Below are 14,523 nucleotides of genomic sequence, written 5' to 3' on the forward strand. Positions count from 1 at the left end.
CCGTATCGGGTGATTACACCAAACAAACAAAAAAAAAATGTAAGATATGTGACTTTCATTCACACTATTTTTCGTAACCATGGTCCAAGTGATTTATTTTTTCAATATGATTTTTAAATGTTAAGTTGAATTATTTTGATTTAATGTAAACACTAAATGCAAATAAATTCAATTCTCTATTGTCAATCTATAATAAATCGGCATTTCATTCTTATATGAAGAGACACACACTAGTTGGCAAATAGGTTGTTTCTTTATATGATATTGGGTAATGTTCACCTGATGAGCTAGTATTTGAGATTGAGTCATGTCCATTTTTCTTAACATTATACCAGATTCAGACTCGTCCTTATTCTTGTGTGTCACAATGTTGGTTCCGCATATCATAGTGTCCATGCATCAGCTATTCAGTTCCGGAACACACACCCCGTATTGGTTGGGAAAATGAGACGGTGTTTCCTTGTATACTTTTGGACAATCGTTATCTCATAAGCTAGCTTTTAAGGTTGAATTAGACTTAAAGTCTGCAGCTTTATGCGACTTAGCAATTACTCGAGCTGTCTTTTCTTTTTTGCAATACAGTGGATGCCTCTAGTTGAGTTTGTGGAGCAACCTCTAATCCAAGAAGACGACATGTCCAAGAAAATAATTGACATTTTCATCGCTACACTAGGGAAGCGCTACTGCGGATTGTCTGTCAATCAACTGGTTTCCAAATTTGATGACAAACTTTCTACATTGTACTTTAACACTGTTGATGATCCAAATTTGAACTGCCAAGCCAGTTAGCATCACCAATCAGTTTTGTCTTGTGTATATATATGTAATCTATAGGCTATGAACTCTGTAAATATACTTACAAATTATTCAAAAGAACTTGTTATAGAGAGGTAACTGTCATATGATTTACTTTCTTTATAATTTGTATATCAGGTTTTCTGTATCGAGTATTTGCACCAAACCAAAAAATGCAACACAAGTGACTTTCATTCACATTATTATTAATCATTTCAGTATAATTTTTATTTGCTAAGGTTAAATGTTTTGGTCTGGTGTAAACACCGGATGCAGATAAATTCTTTCATTCGAAAAATACTTTTCACTCTAGAACTGAAACCGGAAAGTCATTTTCAGGAAAATGACTTCCATCAAACCAAATAAACCAGAATTTGAAGCATTCCAAATACCTGCAATCCTCCTCCCATTCTAATTTGTTTGTGTTGTTTTTACTTGACACATAATTTAAGAAAGTAAATATGTAAGACTTCTGAATCGTGTTAGCCAAAAAAGTAAAGTTAAATTTTTGAACGGACTATAAAGAAAACTAAGACAAACAAATTGAAATGGATGGAGTATTTACTTAGGGGTGTGGACCTTTTTTTTGGTATTCAATCAGAAGGTTATTTTGCCTGTCCATTGATTTTGTAAGGGAATAAGAAGATATTACTCTGTTTGTCTCATTTTATGTGAAGTTATTTGACGGAATACTAAGTCTAAAAAAGAAAAGACTGACTTCTGGAAACGGTCTTAAACATGTCATGCCGTTTCTGTACGGCTATAAAATCAGGTCATTAAGAGTAAAATGGAAAATTTAAAGCTAAATTGGTTATGCTTCTTCTCGAAATAAATTAAAAAGGAAAGAGCATACTCAGATGATCATAAAATGGAACGGAGAGAGTAGTATCTTATGATCTCTGAGCAAGGAAGCATGAAATTGAAGTAGAACAATCGATAATAAGGCAATACAAAATGCATCATTAGCTTTTACTAATGCAGTCATCAAGAAGAATATTATCTATCAATCTACGCGTTATTAGATAACGCCACTAATGCTACTAAATGAGAAATGTTGCTGTTTGTATCTCAAAATGAAGTTTGAATGTTTGTAAATTTTCACTTTTAACTTCAGGGCTGTTAACAAAGGCTTCTTATTCAAGCACTTCTTATGATGCTACAAGATCAGTCAGCAAGAAGAATTTCTTAGAGGACACTTTCTCTTATAAGATAAACGGTACAAACCATACAAGTTTGTATTTTAGAGATAAATGGTTGCTTGATGCCTCTGACGATGAATATGGAGGAGTACTCGTCAATGCAGATAGACTACCATCTGATCCCGACAAATTTACCTTTGTGCTTCGTGCATCTCTCTCTCATTGGAAAGTGAAGGTACTTCATTTCCACCAACTACTATACTGTACTAGTCTCAAATTTCAAGACTCGATTTCTTGTCTGGTGTTGATTAATACACGAGTGAAAGCCACCGCGTTTCATATTTTTTCTTATTATTTTATAGACAACTCTTATGCCAGTAGGAAATTCAGAGAACTTGTACTTTTCATAGCCTGGTGAATTCATATAGACAGAACCCCAATTTGTTTAGGAATGAGGCATAGTAATTTTTGGTGTATTGAAAGTAAACTTATATAACACCTTTTGCTCATTGATGGCCCCCGATGATGCAGGGGAAGAAGGGAGTTTGGCTTAAGCTACCATTGGAAAAATGTGATCTAGTTCCTGTTGCAGTAAAGGTATTTCCTTTTTGTTGATGAATTGTAGTAAAGGTATTTCGTACCATCACTTTACCCAAATCGATACAGGAAATTACTCAATCGTTTAACTTTTCTTTGTTATCTCAGGCTAGTAGTGATTGTCTCATTACTCAAAGAATACGTTGATATAAATACATGAAGAGAATAAGCTAACTGTGCTACACAATAATATACAGCTCTAGTAATTTTGTAAGAATCGAACTCTAAATTTTGTAGGAAGGATTTCAATACCATCATGCAGAAAGAGGATATGTTATGATGACTTATTGGATTCCGGAGGAACCCTGTATGCTTCCTTCGAATGCATCGCATCAAGTTGGAGTTGGGGGTTTTGTGATCAACGATAAAAATGAGGTGTGTGTTTTTCTGTTTGCAATGCCTTCCTAATTAGTAGTAATATTTATGAGCTTCTAAATTCTCTGTGTAGTCTCTTAGGCTAATAAATTCTTGCTTTAGGTGCTTGTCGTGCAAGAGAAACATTTTACGCCGGCTCTTTCAGGCTTATGGAAAATACCAACTGGTTTTATTCATGAGGTATGTTCCTCTATTGCAATTTCACCTTACCATTTTGGTTCTTTTGACTTGGTTAAAGATTGAAGCATGGAACTGTATACTTACTCGGTTTAGTTTTTACGTCAAACTCAGTCCGAGGAGATTTTTACAGGAATTGTGAGAGAAGTGCAGGAGGAAACTGGCGTAAGCAATTTTCACTTAAACATATCGCCTTCCTAATTTAGCAACACATAACGACCAATCGTTATCTAAGCGATGTTTTTTTCTTTTCTCATTACTTTTTCCAGATTGATACTGAATTTGTGGAGGTTATGGCTTTCAGGTAACACAATTCTTCCTCTTCAAATAACTTATGAGTTTATCATATATATTACACCTTTTTATCGATAGGAAGAGTTGTATTAGAAATCTTATAAGAACACAAAATGCTGATACCATAAGTATCTGAACAACTTGGCTCAGACACAGAGTATGTGGAGTTGCTATTCGCTAGATTTCACCGTCTCCTTTAGGATATTTCAAGCTTTATTCAACTTCTTCAGGCATGTTCACGATGTGGCCTTTCAAAAGTCAGATTTGTTCTTTGTCTGCCTGTTAAGACCCCTGTTAAAACAGATCATGATTGATGATCTAGAAATTCAGGATGCTAAGGTAAGCATATCGTATTGGGTAATACTCACCTGATGAGCTAGCGTTTGAGGTTGAGTTAGACTTTAAGTCTGCAGCTTTATGCGACTTAGCATTTACTCGAGCTGTCTTTTCTTTTTTCAATGCAGTGGATGCCTCTAGTTGAGTTTGTGGAGCAACCTCTAATCCAAGAAGACGATATGTTCAAGAAAATAATTGACATTTTCATCGCTAGACTAGGGAAGCGGTACTGCGGATTGTCTGTCCATCAACTGGTTTCCAAGTTTGATGACAAACTTTCTACATTGTACTTTAACACAGTTGATGATCCAAATTTGAACTGTCAAGCCAGTTAGCATCACAATCTGTATTGTTTTGTGTATATGTGTAATCAATAGGTTATGGATTCTGTAAATATACTTTAAAATTATTCAAAAGAACTTGTTACAGGGAGGTAACTGTCATATGATTTTCTTTCTTTATAATTTGTATATTAGGTTTCTGTATCGGATGTTTGCACCAAACCAAAAAATGCATCACACAAGTAACTCTCATTCACATTATTATTAGTTTTTTCACTATAATTTTTAACTGCCAAGGTTAAATGTTTTGTTCTGGTGTAAACACTGGATGCAAAAAATACTTTTCACTCTAGAACTGAAACCTGAAAGTCATTTTTCAGGAAAATGACTTATGTCATACCAAATAAACCAGAATTTGGAGCATTTCGAAAACCTGAAATCCAACTACAACTAGACAGCAGGCCGATGTAACAAGCTAGAATAGTCCTAAGTAAGTGAAAAATCAACTTTTGAGTTGAGAATTTTTGATATGGTTGACTTTGGTTAATATTATGAGTTTTGAGCGTCGTATGGGAATTCCATCAATTTTATTGAGTCTAGAACGTCGAGTTTTCTCTATTAAGATGATAGGTTAGAGTCCCGAGATCTTAAATTGTGATTTGGATATTTAGATAAAAAGTTGAATTTTTGGCCTAGATGGGTTCCGAGGGGGTATTTTGGTTATAACCATATATTTTTTGAAAATCGACAATTTCATTGATTCCAAAACATGCTTTAAGATAAATTTGCACTATTGGTTCATGTTTATAGGATTCCGAATGAGTTTCAAGGATCAAAAGGATGTTTTCAAGGTTGCTTGTATACACTTTAAGTGGCGATAAAATAGACTTTTGCGACGACAAATGGGTTTTAGTAAGGAAATAGCTGAGTTAAACATCTATTCTAACCCATTCGTATTTTTGACATTTTCAGAGCTAGAAAAGTCAGTTTGAGGTGATTTTTGATGCGTTTTTCTTTCATGATCATTGTATGTATATCTAACCCTATTTTACTCTTTCCCCCAAAATATCCCTTTCATATTTCATGATTTCTATCCATTAAGTTGAGATTTTAAACCCTAAAGTAGAGAAATCGAAAATTGTTGATTTGGAGGTCGATTTGGAATGAGTTTTAATTGATTTTCGGAATTTAAGGTCCTTGTATTGTGGGTAAACTGATTTTGACAAAGTTTTCCTGAAATTTCTCATTTTTGACTGCATTTTAAATGTGAGTTCTGGTTTTTTCTCCTAAAGTTGAAAAAGTTGTAAAATTCTTGATTAGAGCTCGATTCTTGCTTGTTTTAAATGAGTTTTTCAACCACGAACTCCTTTTGGCTTGTAGAACTTGATTTTCAACTAAAAATTTGATTTTACCCTTATTATTTCCGTAGCAATTTTTGAACTATTTTACCTCAATTTCAATCCTATCAATATGGGTATCATTGAACTCATTAGCCCGTATTTGAGCAATATAATGTTATTGAGCAGTAGACTGAGGTAGGGGGGTCCAGCCCAACCTCATATGGTTCCCAACAGCGCTTCGATGCTTCAGGAGTCAATAGTCAGGTTATTGGCTAGATTGGATTAGATCAAGTCAAATCAGTACCACAACCATCTCAACAACTCAATACCAAATCAATACGAAATGCAATGCAATACAATGGCCAAAATCCTATATACACAGCAGCTTTCTTGGTAAGATAATCGGGACCCATGGGGGACTCGCAAAGGTCCATATACCAGCACAAACGGTCTCTACATGCTTGTGCTGATAATCTCAATGTACTATCACAAAATCAAACAATCTCCGGCACAAACGATCTCCACGTGCCCCACTCATAAACATAAAACCATTGCAACATGGACTATCTCCACGTGCTCAAGCCTTACTCATATTCAATCTTATATTCATGAATGTGCATAATATAATATCAACTTATTAGGAGATGATGATTCATCTCATTTCAATCAAATATACATATAGGAGCTCATGAAGAAAATATAAACACACAAAAAGTAATCAAGTTCACCAAATTCAAATATATATAATTTTAAAAGTTTATTTTATACGTAAAGATATTTACTTTGAATATTTTTTAAATATTTCTTATATTTTTTCATAGTTTTTATCTTTTAATATATTATTTCATGTTTGAAAGTTAGAATTCCTAATGGTCCAATAAAGATTATAGTCCATAGATGTTAGTAGTCTTCTATATATAAAATGAGAAGAAAAAATGACACATGTCAACACCACAAATTTTTAGTATTTTAAATAATTATTAATCAATAATAATTAATTAAATAAATAAATATAGACACATGTCAATAATTAGAATTAGAATGACACATGCCAGCACCACAAAAAAACAGGATTTTTAAATAATTAAAATTATTAATTACATGTAATAGGATTAAATAATAAACTCAACTTTTTTGTAATTATCTTAAATTCGAACTTAAAATATTAAATTTATTTATTAGAGAATTACTTAAAATTAACGTGATATAATCATTTTATAATTTTCAAAATTTATATAAGATAATAACTAAAAAATTTAACTATCTAAATCTTAAATACAAAAAATAAACATTGCAGAACATGAGTGTGATTATTAATTTTAATATTTTTTTTAAAAAAAAAACAAAACAAATAACTGCTCCACGTTAGTCAGTGGATAATTTTAAGGAACAATTCAATTAGTGGATAATTTCTAGGAATAATTTCAAATTTAAAATTATTATAAAAATAAAATTACAAACTTAACTAATAATAATAATAATAATAATAATAATAATAATAATAATAATAATAGTAATAATAATAATAATAATATTAATATTTTTTCAGAAATGTTCCAAATGACAGTCACACATAAAATTCTTTTCCCGGTATCATTTTTTCTATTTTTATTTAAAAAAATAAATTTCGGCAACGGTTTTAAATCATAAAATCTAAATGTGTTTTCAGTTTTGAAAGGAAAATAAATAAATAAACGTGGGTTGTTAACCTTTTTAAGAATTGTGACAGTTATCTAATTTTACACTTCTTAAATTAAAAAAAAATAAACTAAAAAAAAGTGTAGTTGTTAAGCATCTCAAGACCTTTTTGTTTGATCAAAACAATATTAGAAAAATTTCATAGATACATTATATCATATATATTTAACTATTAGAAAAAAAAAATATTTTAAAGTTTTTTAGTATGTGTATTTTTAAAAATAATAGCAGATTTACATACCGTTTTAAAATATAATTAAAAAATTAAGTTGATTGATAAAACCGCATAACTTTAAAATATATATTTTTTAAAAACTGTCAAATGAACTTTTACTAAACAAAAAGAGAAAAATAAGGGAAACAAATTAACCTCCACTTCAAGCATTAAAATCCTCTCACGTTTCTTTATTACCTCTACACTCAAACCCACTTTCAACAAGCACTAATTCTTTCTCCTTCTGTTCTATTTTTTTTTTTCCATTAATCAACAGGGAAAGAAGAAGAAGAAATACTTTGTGATGCATACATTTACTTTGTTTTCGTTGTCTTTTTGAGGTTCTGTGAATTTATTTTTCATATTGAAAAAATCTATGATAGTTCAAATTATGAGTTTTTTGATATAATATAGTATTATCATGATTATCTATATATGATTAGTTTTCTCTTTAACTATCTTACATTCGATCTCTTATATATATATATATATATATATATCAAATTAAGACACATGATGACACAATTGAGTACAATACTATTGGTCTGATGAAACTAACTGTAAGTTATGCTTTTTTGAAAGAATTCTTTTCACGAAAAACTTACTTTTTATATTACAAATATTTTGAAATTCAAAAATGTTATGTTTTGGATGGTTATCAGTGAATTGAAAATAGGATGTTATTAGCAATGAAGAAGATAAAACAAGGATGTTGATGCCAGGGCCACAAATTCTATGTCAGGAAAGGAAAAAATTAAATATTAAATATATAATAGGAGAAATATTTATATAAAATAATTTAGTAAGGAAATACTTAAATTAAAATCAGAAAAGGAACAAAAAATATATTAGTAACTAAGTAATCAACAAAATTAATTTAAAATCTGAAATTAAAAATTAAAAACAATTTAAATCTTAAAATCTCTTTAAAGGAGAAGAATACTTATGCACGATGGAGTTTTTTAAAACATAATTCATATTCAATTAACAAAGTTAATTTATAATCTGAAATTTGAAATATTTTAAATCTGAAAATATTTTCATTTTAAACAATAAAAAAAGAAGAAGATAACTTTAATCTTTTTTTTTTTTGAAAAAAAAATCTGCCCACGTTTTAAAAAATAAGACGAATCTCTTCTTCTTATCCTCCTATATATTTTTGTATCTATTGTTTTTAATTTTTTATCGACTTTTAATAATTATATTATATCATCAGATTTTTGCTCGATGTTGAGATAAAGAAAAAATAGGAGTAAGTGGCCCATGAAAGTGAAAAACATCCTTTAAGTTTATGTATCGTGGTGAAATTTTTTAGAGAATTAGAAAAATAAATGTAAGTTTTGATGCATTTGATATTTGGTATATTAGAAAGACAAAGTATAATGAATATTTTATTTAAGTTGAATATCTGAATAAAATAAGTATAATACTTTTAATTATGATCCGTTAGCATCTCTGAAATAGTTGAAGTTGGTACAAAAAATAATAATTTGCATCAATTTGGCCAAGAATGACATTCATATTTATTTATTTATTTATTCAGTTTTCTGAGTGAAAGTTGGGAGGTTTAAATAAAAAGATTTGTCAATTAAATTTGTGTTTTTTTAAGAGTAGTATACTAATATACTATCATTAAAATAAAAAATTAAATATTAATTAAAAATCTACATGCATCACAAAAAAACCACTGCCATTTTTAGGATAAAATTAGTTGTCATTGTAATTTTAAGTTATTGGTATTATTAAGTGCATAATACATTTTATTAGTTATTTTTAAGTATAAAATTATCACATTTTAAATTATCCGCACAACGCGCGAGCACGTATACTAGTTATAATAAAGCTTAAATCAAAATCAAATTAATACTAATACAAAAAGAAAATCAATTCAACACTAAGAATGACAATCAAATAAAAAAGTCCACCCCAACCCTAGAAGTCAAATCTGAAATATTATGTTCACTCATAAAAAATGAACTCACACGTCGAATTTCAGCTAACTTGGGTACGGTATTTTTACCTGTGGTTGTGAGTGAAACAATGCTGTAAATTTGACTTGTATTTTTCGTCATCCCACTCCAGGCGGTTCCACCATTCTGAATTTCCTCTTATTTCCTTGATTTTGTTGGAGGTTTGAATAGAGAGAGGCAACTTCCTTATTCCATTGCATCCGATCACCTTAAGTTCCTCCAGGTGTTCCCACATACTCTCTGGCTCCTAAAACGTTCCTAATGGGGTTAAACGAACCAAGCATAACTTTCGGACTCTTGGAATTTCTGAGCTAACGAATGTCGTCTGACTTGAGCCGAATTGTGCCAGTAACTCTGTCAGATGATTACAATGGGAAAGTGTAATTTCTTCCAAGTGCCTGGGTACAGAAAAAGCTCCACCAACATTAAAAAGACATGTTAAACTTGAACAAAAGAGTATATCCAGTTTGCGTAATTTAGAAAATCTTAGACCCAGAAAATGACCGAAATCAGAAACACTCTTTAAATGATCTACAGAATAGAAGCTGAGAATTTCCAGATTTGGCAAAGGATCATCAAACTGTCCACTTCCTTCTTCCGATGGTCCAAAATCACAAGAGCAGTGCTTTATGTATAGTGATTTTAATCCATCAAAACTGTTGTTCCGAATGAACTCCGTGAGACCCATGCATTCTTCCAAGTACAAATCTGAAGCAAACTGCAACATGCTTGAGAGCCAGACTTTGTTATTGGAAATGTCAAAACCTAAGAGGCGTATCTCCCTTGTTGACTTGTTGAATGGTACCTCATGATGAGTTGTAGTATTCTGAACTGTAATCTGAAATCTTTTCAATCTTTTCATCCAGGTGTGGTCACTTTTCAAAATTGAAATTGACGAGCTATCCAAGTAAATCAAAAGTGATGTCAGATTGGGTAGACGTGATATCTCATCAAAAGAAGTTGCTCCAACAACACCCCTATGTCTTATGGGTAGATGTAACACTTCAAGCCTTTGCAACTCGTGGAAAACCCCCAGGTCGATGCTCTCCATAAACTCACCTAAAGCCATATTTAATAGCCTCAGATTTGTCAACTTGTCCATTCCTTCCGGCAGACAACATAACTCTGTACTATCACAATCGAGCAACTGCAAATTGCAAAGATTACCAATAGCTGGTAACTCTTTCAACTCATAGCAGTATTTTAGTATTAGAGCACGTAGTTGACCTAAATTATTGACGGAAGAAGGCAGTACTGTAATTCTAGTATAACTCAGGTTCAGAACTCTTAGAACTGGAAATGACAAAAAGAATTTATCGGGAATTTTCGAAAGGGATTTATTGTCTTGCAAAAGTAAAGATGTTGTCTTTGGGCATTCCGGGCAGTTAACAGGTAGACGCCAAATTCCTTGGGTTATGAAAGATAATCTCTTGCCAGAAGGTGACACTACTTCAACATTTGAAATCTTAATTAACTTAATTCCAGCTTGAATAACAGAACTGTGTTCATCCCCAAAGGTATTATCTATCCATTTAGCAACATCACGAACCACATCATGCATCTTCACACAATCCTTCTCATGGGCTTCTTCTAGTAAGCACACATTTTTTAGATACTCGATAACTGCGATTCCCCTGTTGTAAGCTTTTTCATATGTGTCATGTTCACCAAGGAACCCCTCTGCCCACCAGCAATGTATGAGATCATCAGTTGGAATAGACGCTGGATATAAGGAGCAATACAAGAAACAACTTTGAATGTCACTTCTATTGCCTCTTTGCTCTAAAGAATCAACACTCCATTTGATGACCTGGTAAACCTTATCTCTTACATATGTGGCATTAGGTTCAGACTTTCTAAGTGATTCCAAAGCATCTTCCCATTGCTCGGCCATGTTCTTCCCTCTCAGAGATGCTCCAATAACAGTGACTGCTAAAGGTAAACCATCACACTCTCTTGCAATTTCCATTGCCAATGGCTGAATATCCTTCCGATTGGCAACATCTCCCACATTTTTGATAAACAGAGCCCAAGATTCATTCTCATCCAATGTGTAAACCTTCATTTCGGTGTCAATTTTCATTTGGTTACAAACATCCAAAAAACGAGAAGTTATAATAACCTTGCTTCCTGCGTGATCTTTTGGTTGGGGCACACCTACCTTATCCAAATCTATAGCTTCCCAAACATCATCTAGTATCACAAGGAAACTCTTTTTCTGCTTAATTAGCCTTTGATAGATTTTGCTGGCATTGCTTTCTTCACTTCCCTGATCAGTATCTACCTCTAGGCTTAATCTTTTGGCAATTTGTGCTTGAACCTTTCTTATGTCTATTGGCGTATTGGCGTATTGGCAATTTGTGCTTGAACCTTTCTTATGTCTATTTGTGTTTCGGGTTTGGGTACTGTAACCCATATCACAACACCAAAAGACAGTTTAGACCTAATTGACACGTCAATCTGTTTAAGCTCATTGTTCAAATTCTTCACCAAAGTAGTTTTCCCAATTCCTCCTGCACCCCACACTCCGATGATGCCAACCTGACATACCCAAAAGAATAATTAACCCACAAGTGAAACATGCAACAATGGTTTGTATTATACAAGAAATTAGAGAACGAATGATTGTAGGAGGCTTTGTTTCAACAATTGTCAAATTAAAAGATTAATTTACACTTATTTATAATAGGAAAAAATATAAAAAATAATATCTTATAGAGAAAATTTATTTTAAATATCTATTCTAAAATATTTTTAACTAAAATTTTATTTTATTAAATTAAAATGTACATATTCAAATTTTCAATCAATATTATACCTAAATGAATAGAAAAATAAATTAAATGTAACATCCGACAATTTAAAAATGAATATGAAGAAGCTTGAAATTGGAAAGTAGTCATTTTTTTGGAAAAATTTAGAATCTGGAAATTTGGTTTAGTATGGGAAAAAGTGAGTTTTTGGCCAACTGTGAGCAGTCATAACTCCTAACTCAGGATGAGTTAGGAGTAGTTCCAGTTATGGTTGTGAATCTTGTGGAACGATCTTTCCAACGCCACCGATTTTGCTCGATTTCGAGTTCGTATGAGGGAGTTATGCCCTTTAGAAGTTGGGCAGTTGGAAGGGAAATCCGTCCGGAAATTTAAGGGCATTTTGGTCTTTTCACAAATTATTTCTTTTGAGGTTACATTGTGTGTTAGGCTGATTTTGGATCATTTTTTCATCCCATTTTAAAAGAGAAAGAGTTAGGGTTCTTAAGGGTGAAGAAGAGAAGAAGAAGAGAAGAAGAGGAGAAAGGAGATCAACAAGTTTCCGTCGTGGATTATCGTCGGGGGTGATCCCTAATAGGTATGTGAGTTCTTTGTGTGGGTTGATGCTTTCCCCCACACACCAAGCTCATTTTATGATTTGAGAAAAGATTGGAATTGTTGTTGAAGTTGTTGAAGTTGTTAGTTGTTGTTGATGTTGTTGGTTGTGTTGTGGAAGTTATTGTTCGTTGTGAGACATGATTGGGTTGTGTATTTGAGTTGAAATCTACTGTATGTTGAGGGAATTATGATTCTAAGAGTTATGACCATTTGAAGTTGATTCACCATCAAATTTTCAGCAAATTTCGGCTATTGATTCCCATCTACGGGCGTGACCTACGGACCGTAGATCGATTGACGGTCCGTACTGGTCAACCGTCAATTGGGACAGAAGCTGGGCTTTTTGGGGCATCGATCTACGGGCACGACCTACGATCCGTAACCTGACCTACGGACCGTGAGTCCGGGCCGTAGGTCAACACTTCGTCATTTTTTTAACTGAATTCTGGGGAAGTTTCTAACGCGATCTACGGACCTGCAAGACGGACCGTAAGTCCATCTACGGTCCGTCGATGGCGTCCGTAAATGTCATCTGTGTCACCAGAAATTTGAAGTCTCAGCCAAGTTTCCCCCATTCTTTTCTCACTTTCTCATGCATGTTCTCAAGTATTATACCTATGTTGTATAGTTGTTTCCGACACTTCAAAGTACGTCTAAGCATTCAAGAATCCCTCCATAACATGTGATCGAACACCTTGAATTCATAATTCCGTTTCAAGGAAAGATAGTTTCCAAGTCAAGTGAAGTTAGAAGTCAAGTAAAAGAGTATAGATTTTCAAGCTAAGTAAGAGTCTCAAGTTTCAAGTCGAGTAAGAGTCTCAGTTTCAAGTTAAGTCAAGAGTTTAAAGTTGAGTTCATTTTTAAAAAGGCTATTAGGGAACTAAGTATTCCCAAAGGAGTTTATAAATGTTGTTACATTTGAGTAAGAGGGGAACCATGTTTTTTTTCCAAAAGAGCCTTTGGACTAAGTTTTGAGTAATTATCTCAACTAAAGAAAAATGTGTTTAAAGACAATTATGAGCCAAAGTATTTTTGGGAGTAGTATTGAGCACCGAATTGGGGACACGAGTTCTGATTTACTCAACTCTCCATAAGAACCATGCGCCAACATGGGATTTCTCGGATCATACTTTTTAGATGATCACGAAAGTTAAGCTAGTGGATCCACTAAGTAAAGTTAGCTTCCTATATCACGGCAAGGTATAGGATGGTCCTTGGGCAACGCGAGGTAAAGCGTTGTATCATCACTAGGGCTCATAGTGGTGGTTGTCGGTTAAAGAACCTCCCACATAAGTTATTTTACTTTTATATAAGTAAAGTTGAGTTGTTATTGTTTTATCATTAACAAGCTAAGTTGTTTATACTGTTTTACAAGCTTTATATATTGCATGCGTCTTATTGCTTTAAATATTGCGTTCAGTTAGTCATGAGTCGTATAGAGCCGAGGTAAGTGTTCTCTTGTATTTCCTTTCAAGCTTAAGTTGTGGTTTGGCTTTCCCGCTCGCATACTCGTACATTCCATGTACTGATGCCAGTTGGCCTGCATCGTTTGATGATGCAGATTCAGGTACCCCGGATCAGCATCCTGCACGTCGTTGATCCAGCTGAGCACTCCAGAGTCAGGAGTGAGCCTCCTTGCATTCCGGAGGACTCAATTATTTTGTGTTCTTAGTTTTTGTCTTATTAGGATGTTGCGGGGTCTGTCCCAACATCCATCTCAGTATTTTAGAGGCTTCACAGACAGACAGTCAGTCAACTAGTTTTGAGTCTCTTATCTATGTATATATGTAAATACTCTATTTTGAGATCCGAGGTGCCTTTATGGCCAGATTTGTATCAGTTAAGTTGTCTTATGATTTTGCTTTGCATGAAGTTATTTTGTTGAGTTAGGTTTCCGCTGAGTTAAGAAAGCCAGGCCAAGGGTTCGCTTGGGGCCAGC

At 33.1% G+C, this 14,523-nt stretch overlaps 2 protein-coding genes across 2 annotated transcripts in view; one reads left to right on the forward strand and one right to left on the reverse strand.

Annotated features, from left to right (window-relative positions):
- Positions 1–633: 633 nt before the first annotated feature.
- LOC125841692 (nudix hydrolase 8-like) lies at positions 634–4,276 on the forward strand. The gene is made up of 10 exons (XM_049520859.1): positions 634–784; positions 934–979; positions 1,875–2,169; positions 2,466–2,531; positions 2,769–2,906; positions 3,009–3,086; positions 3,198–3,248; positions 3,353–3,387; positions 3,608–3,716; positions 3,842–4,276. The coding sequence occupies exons 1-10, from the start codon at positions 634–636 to the stop codon at positions 4,046–4,048; spliced, it is 1,176 nt and encodes a 391-aa protein (XP_049376816.1). The 3' UTR covers positions 4,049–4,276.
- A 5,187-nt stretch (positions 4,277–9,463) lies between these two features.
- The window catches only part of LOC125841693 (disease resistance protein At4g27190-like), a 35,370-nt gene continuing 30,310 nt past the window's right edge, over positions 9,464–14,523 (reverse strand). Inside the window, exons 2-3 of the mRNA XM_049520860.1 lie at positions 11,587–11,757; positions 9,464–11,536 (exon numbers count right to left, since the gene is read on the reverse strand). Coding sequence (XP_049376817.1) covers positions 9,464–11,536; positions 11,587–11,757 — 2,244 coding nt within the window. The remainder of the gene's footprint in view (positions 11,537–11,586; positions 11,758–14,523) is intronic.

The sequence above is a fragment of the Solanum stenotomum genome, chromosome 10, assembly GCF_019186545.1.
Source record: "Solanum stenotomum isolate F172 chromosome 10, ASM1918654v1, whole genome shotgun sequence".
NCBI classification, from domain to species: Eukaryota; Viridiplantae; Streptophyta; class Magnoliopsida; order Solanales; family Solanaceae; genus Solanum; species Solanum stenotomum.

Coding starts and splice junctions, on each gene's coding strand:
- LOC125841692 (XM_049520859.1), top strand. CDS start 634: ATGTCCAAGAAAATAATTGACATTTTCATCGCTACACTAGGGAAGCGC. Junction 785..933: donor AAATTTGAACTGCCAAGCCA/GTTAGCATCACC, acceptor TTTGTATATCAG/GTTTTCTGTATCGAGTATTT. Junction 2,907..3,008: donor TGATCAACGATAAAAATGAG/GTGTGTGTTTTT, acceptor TTCTTGCTTTAG/GTGCTTGTCGTGCAAGAGAA.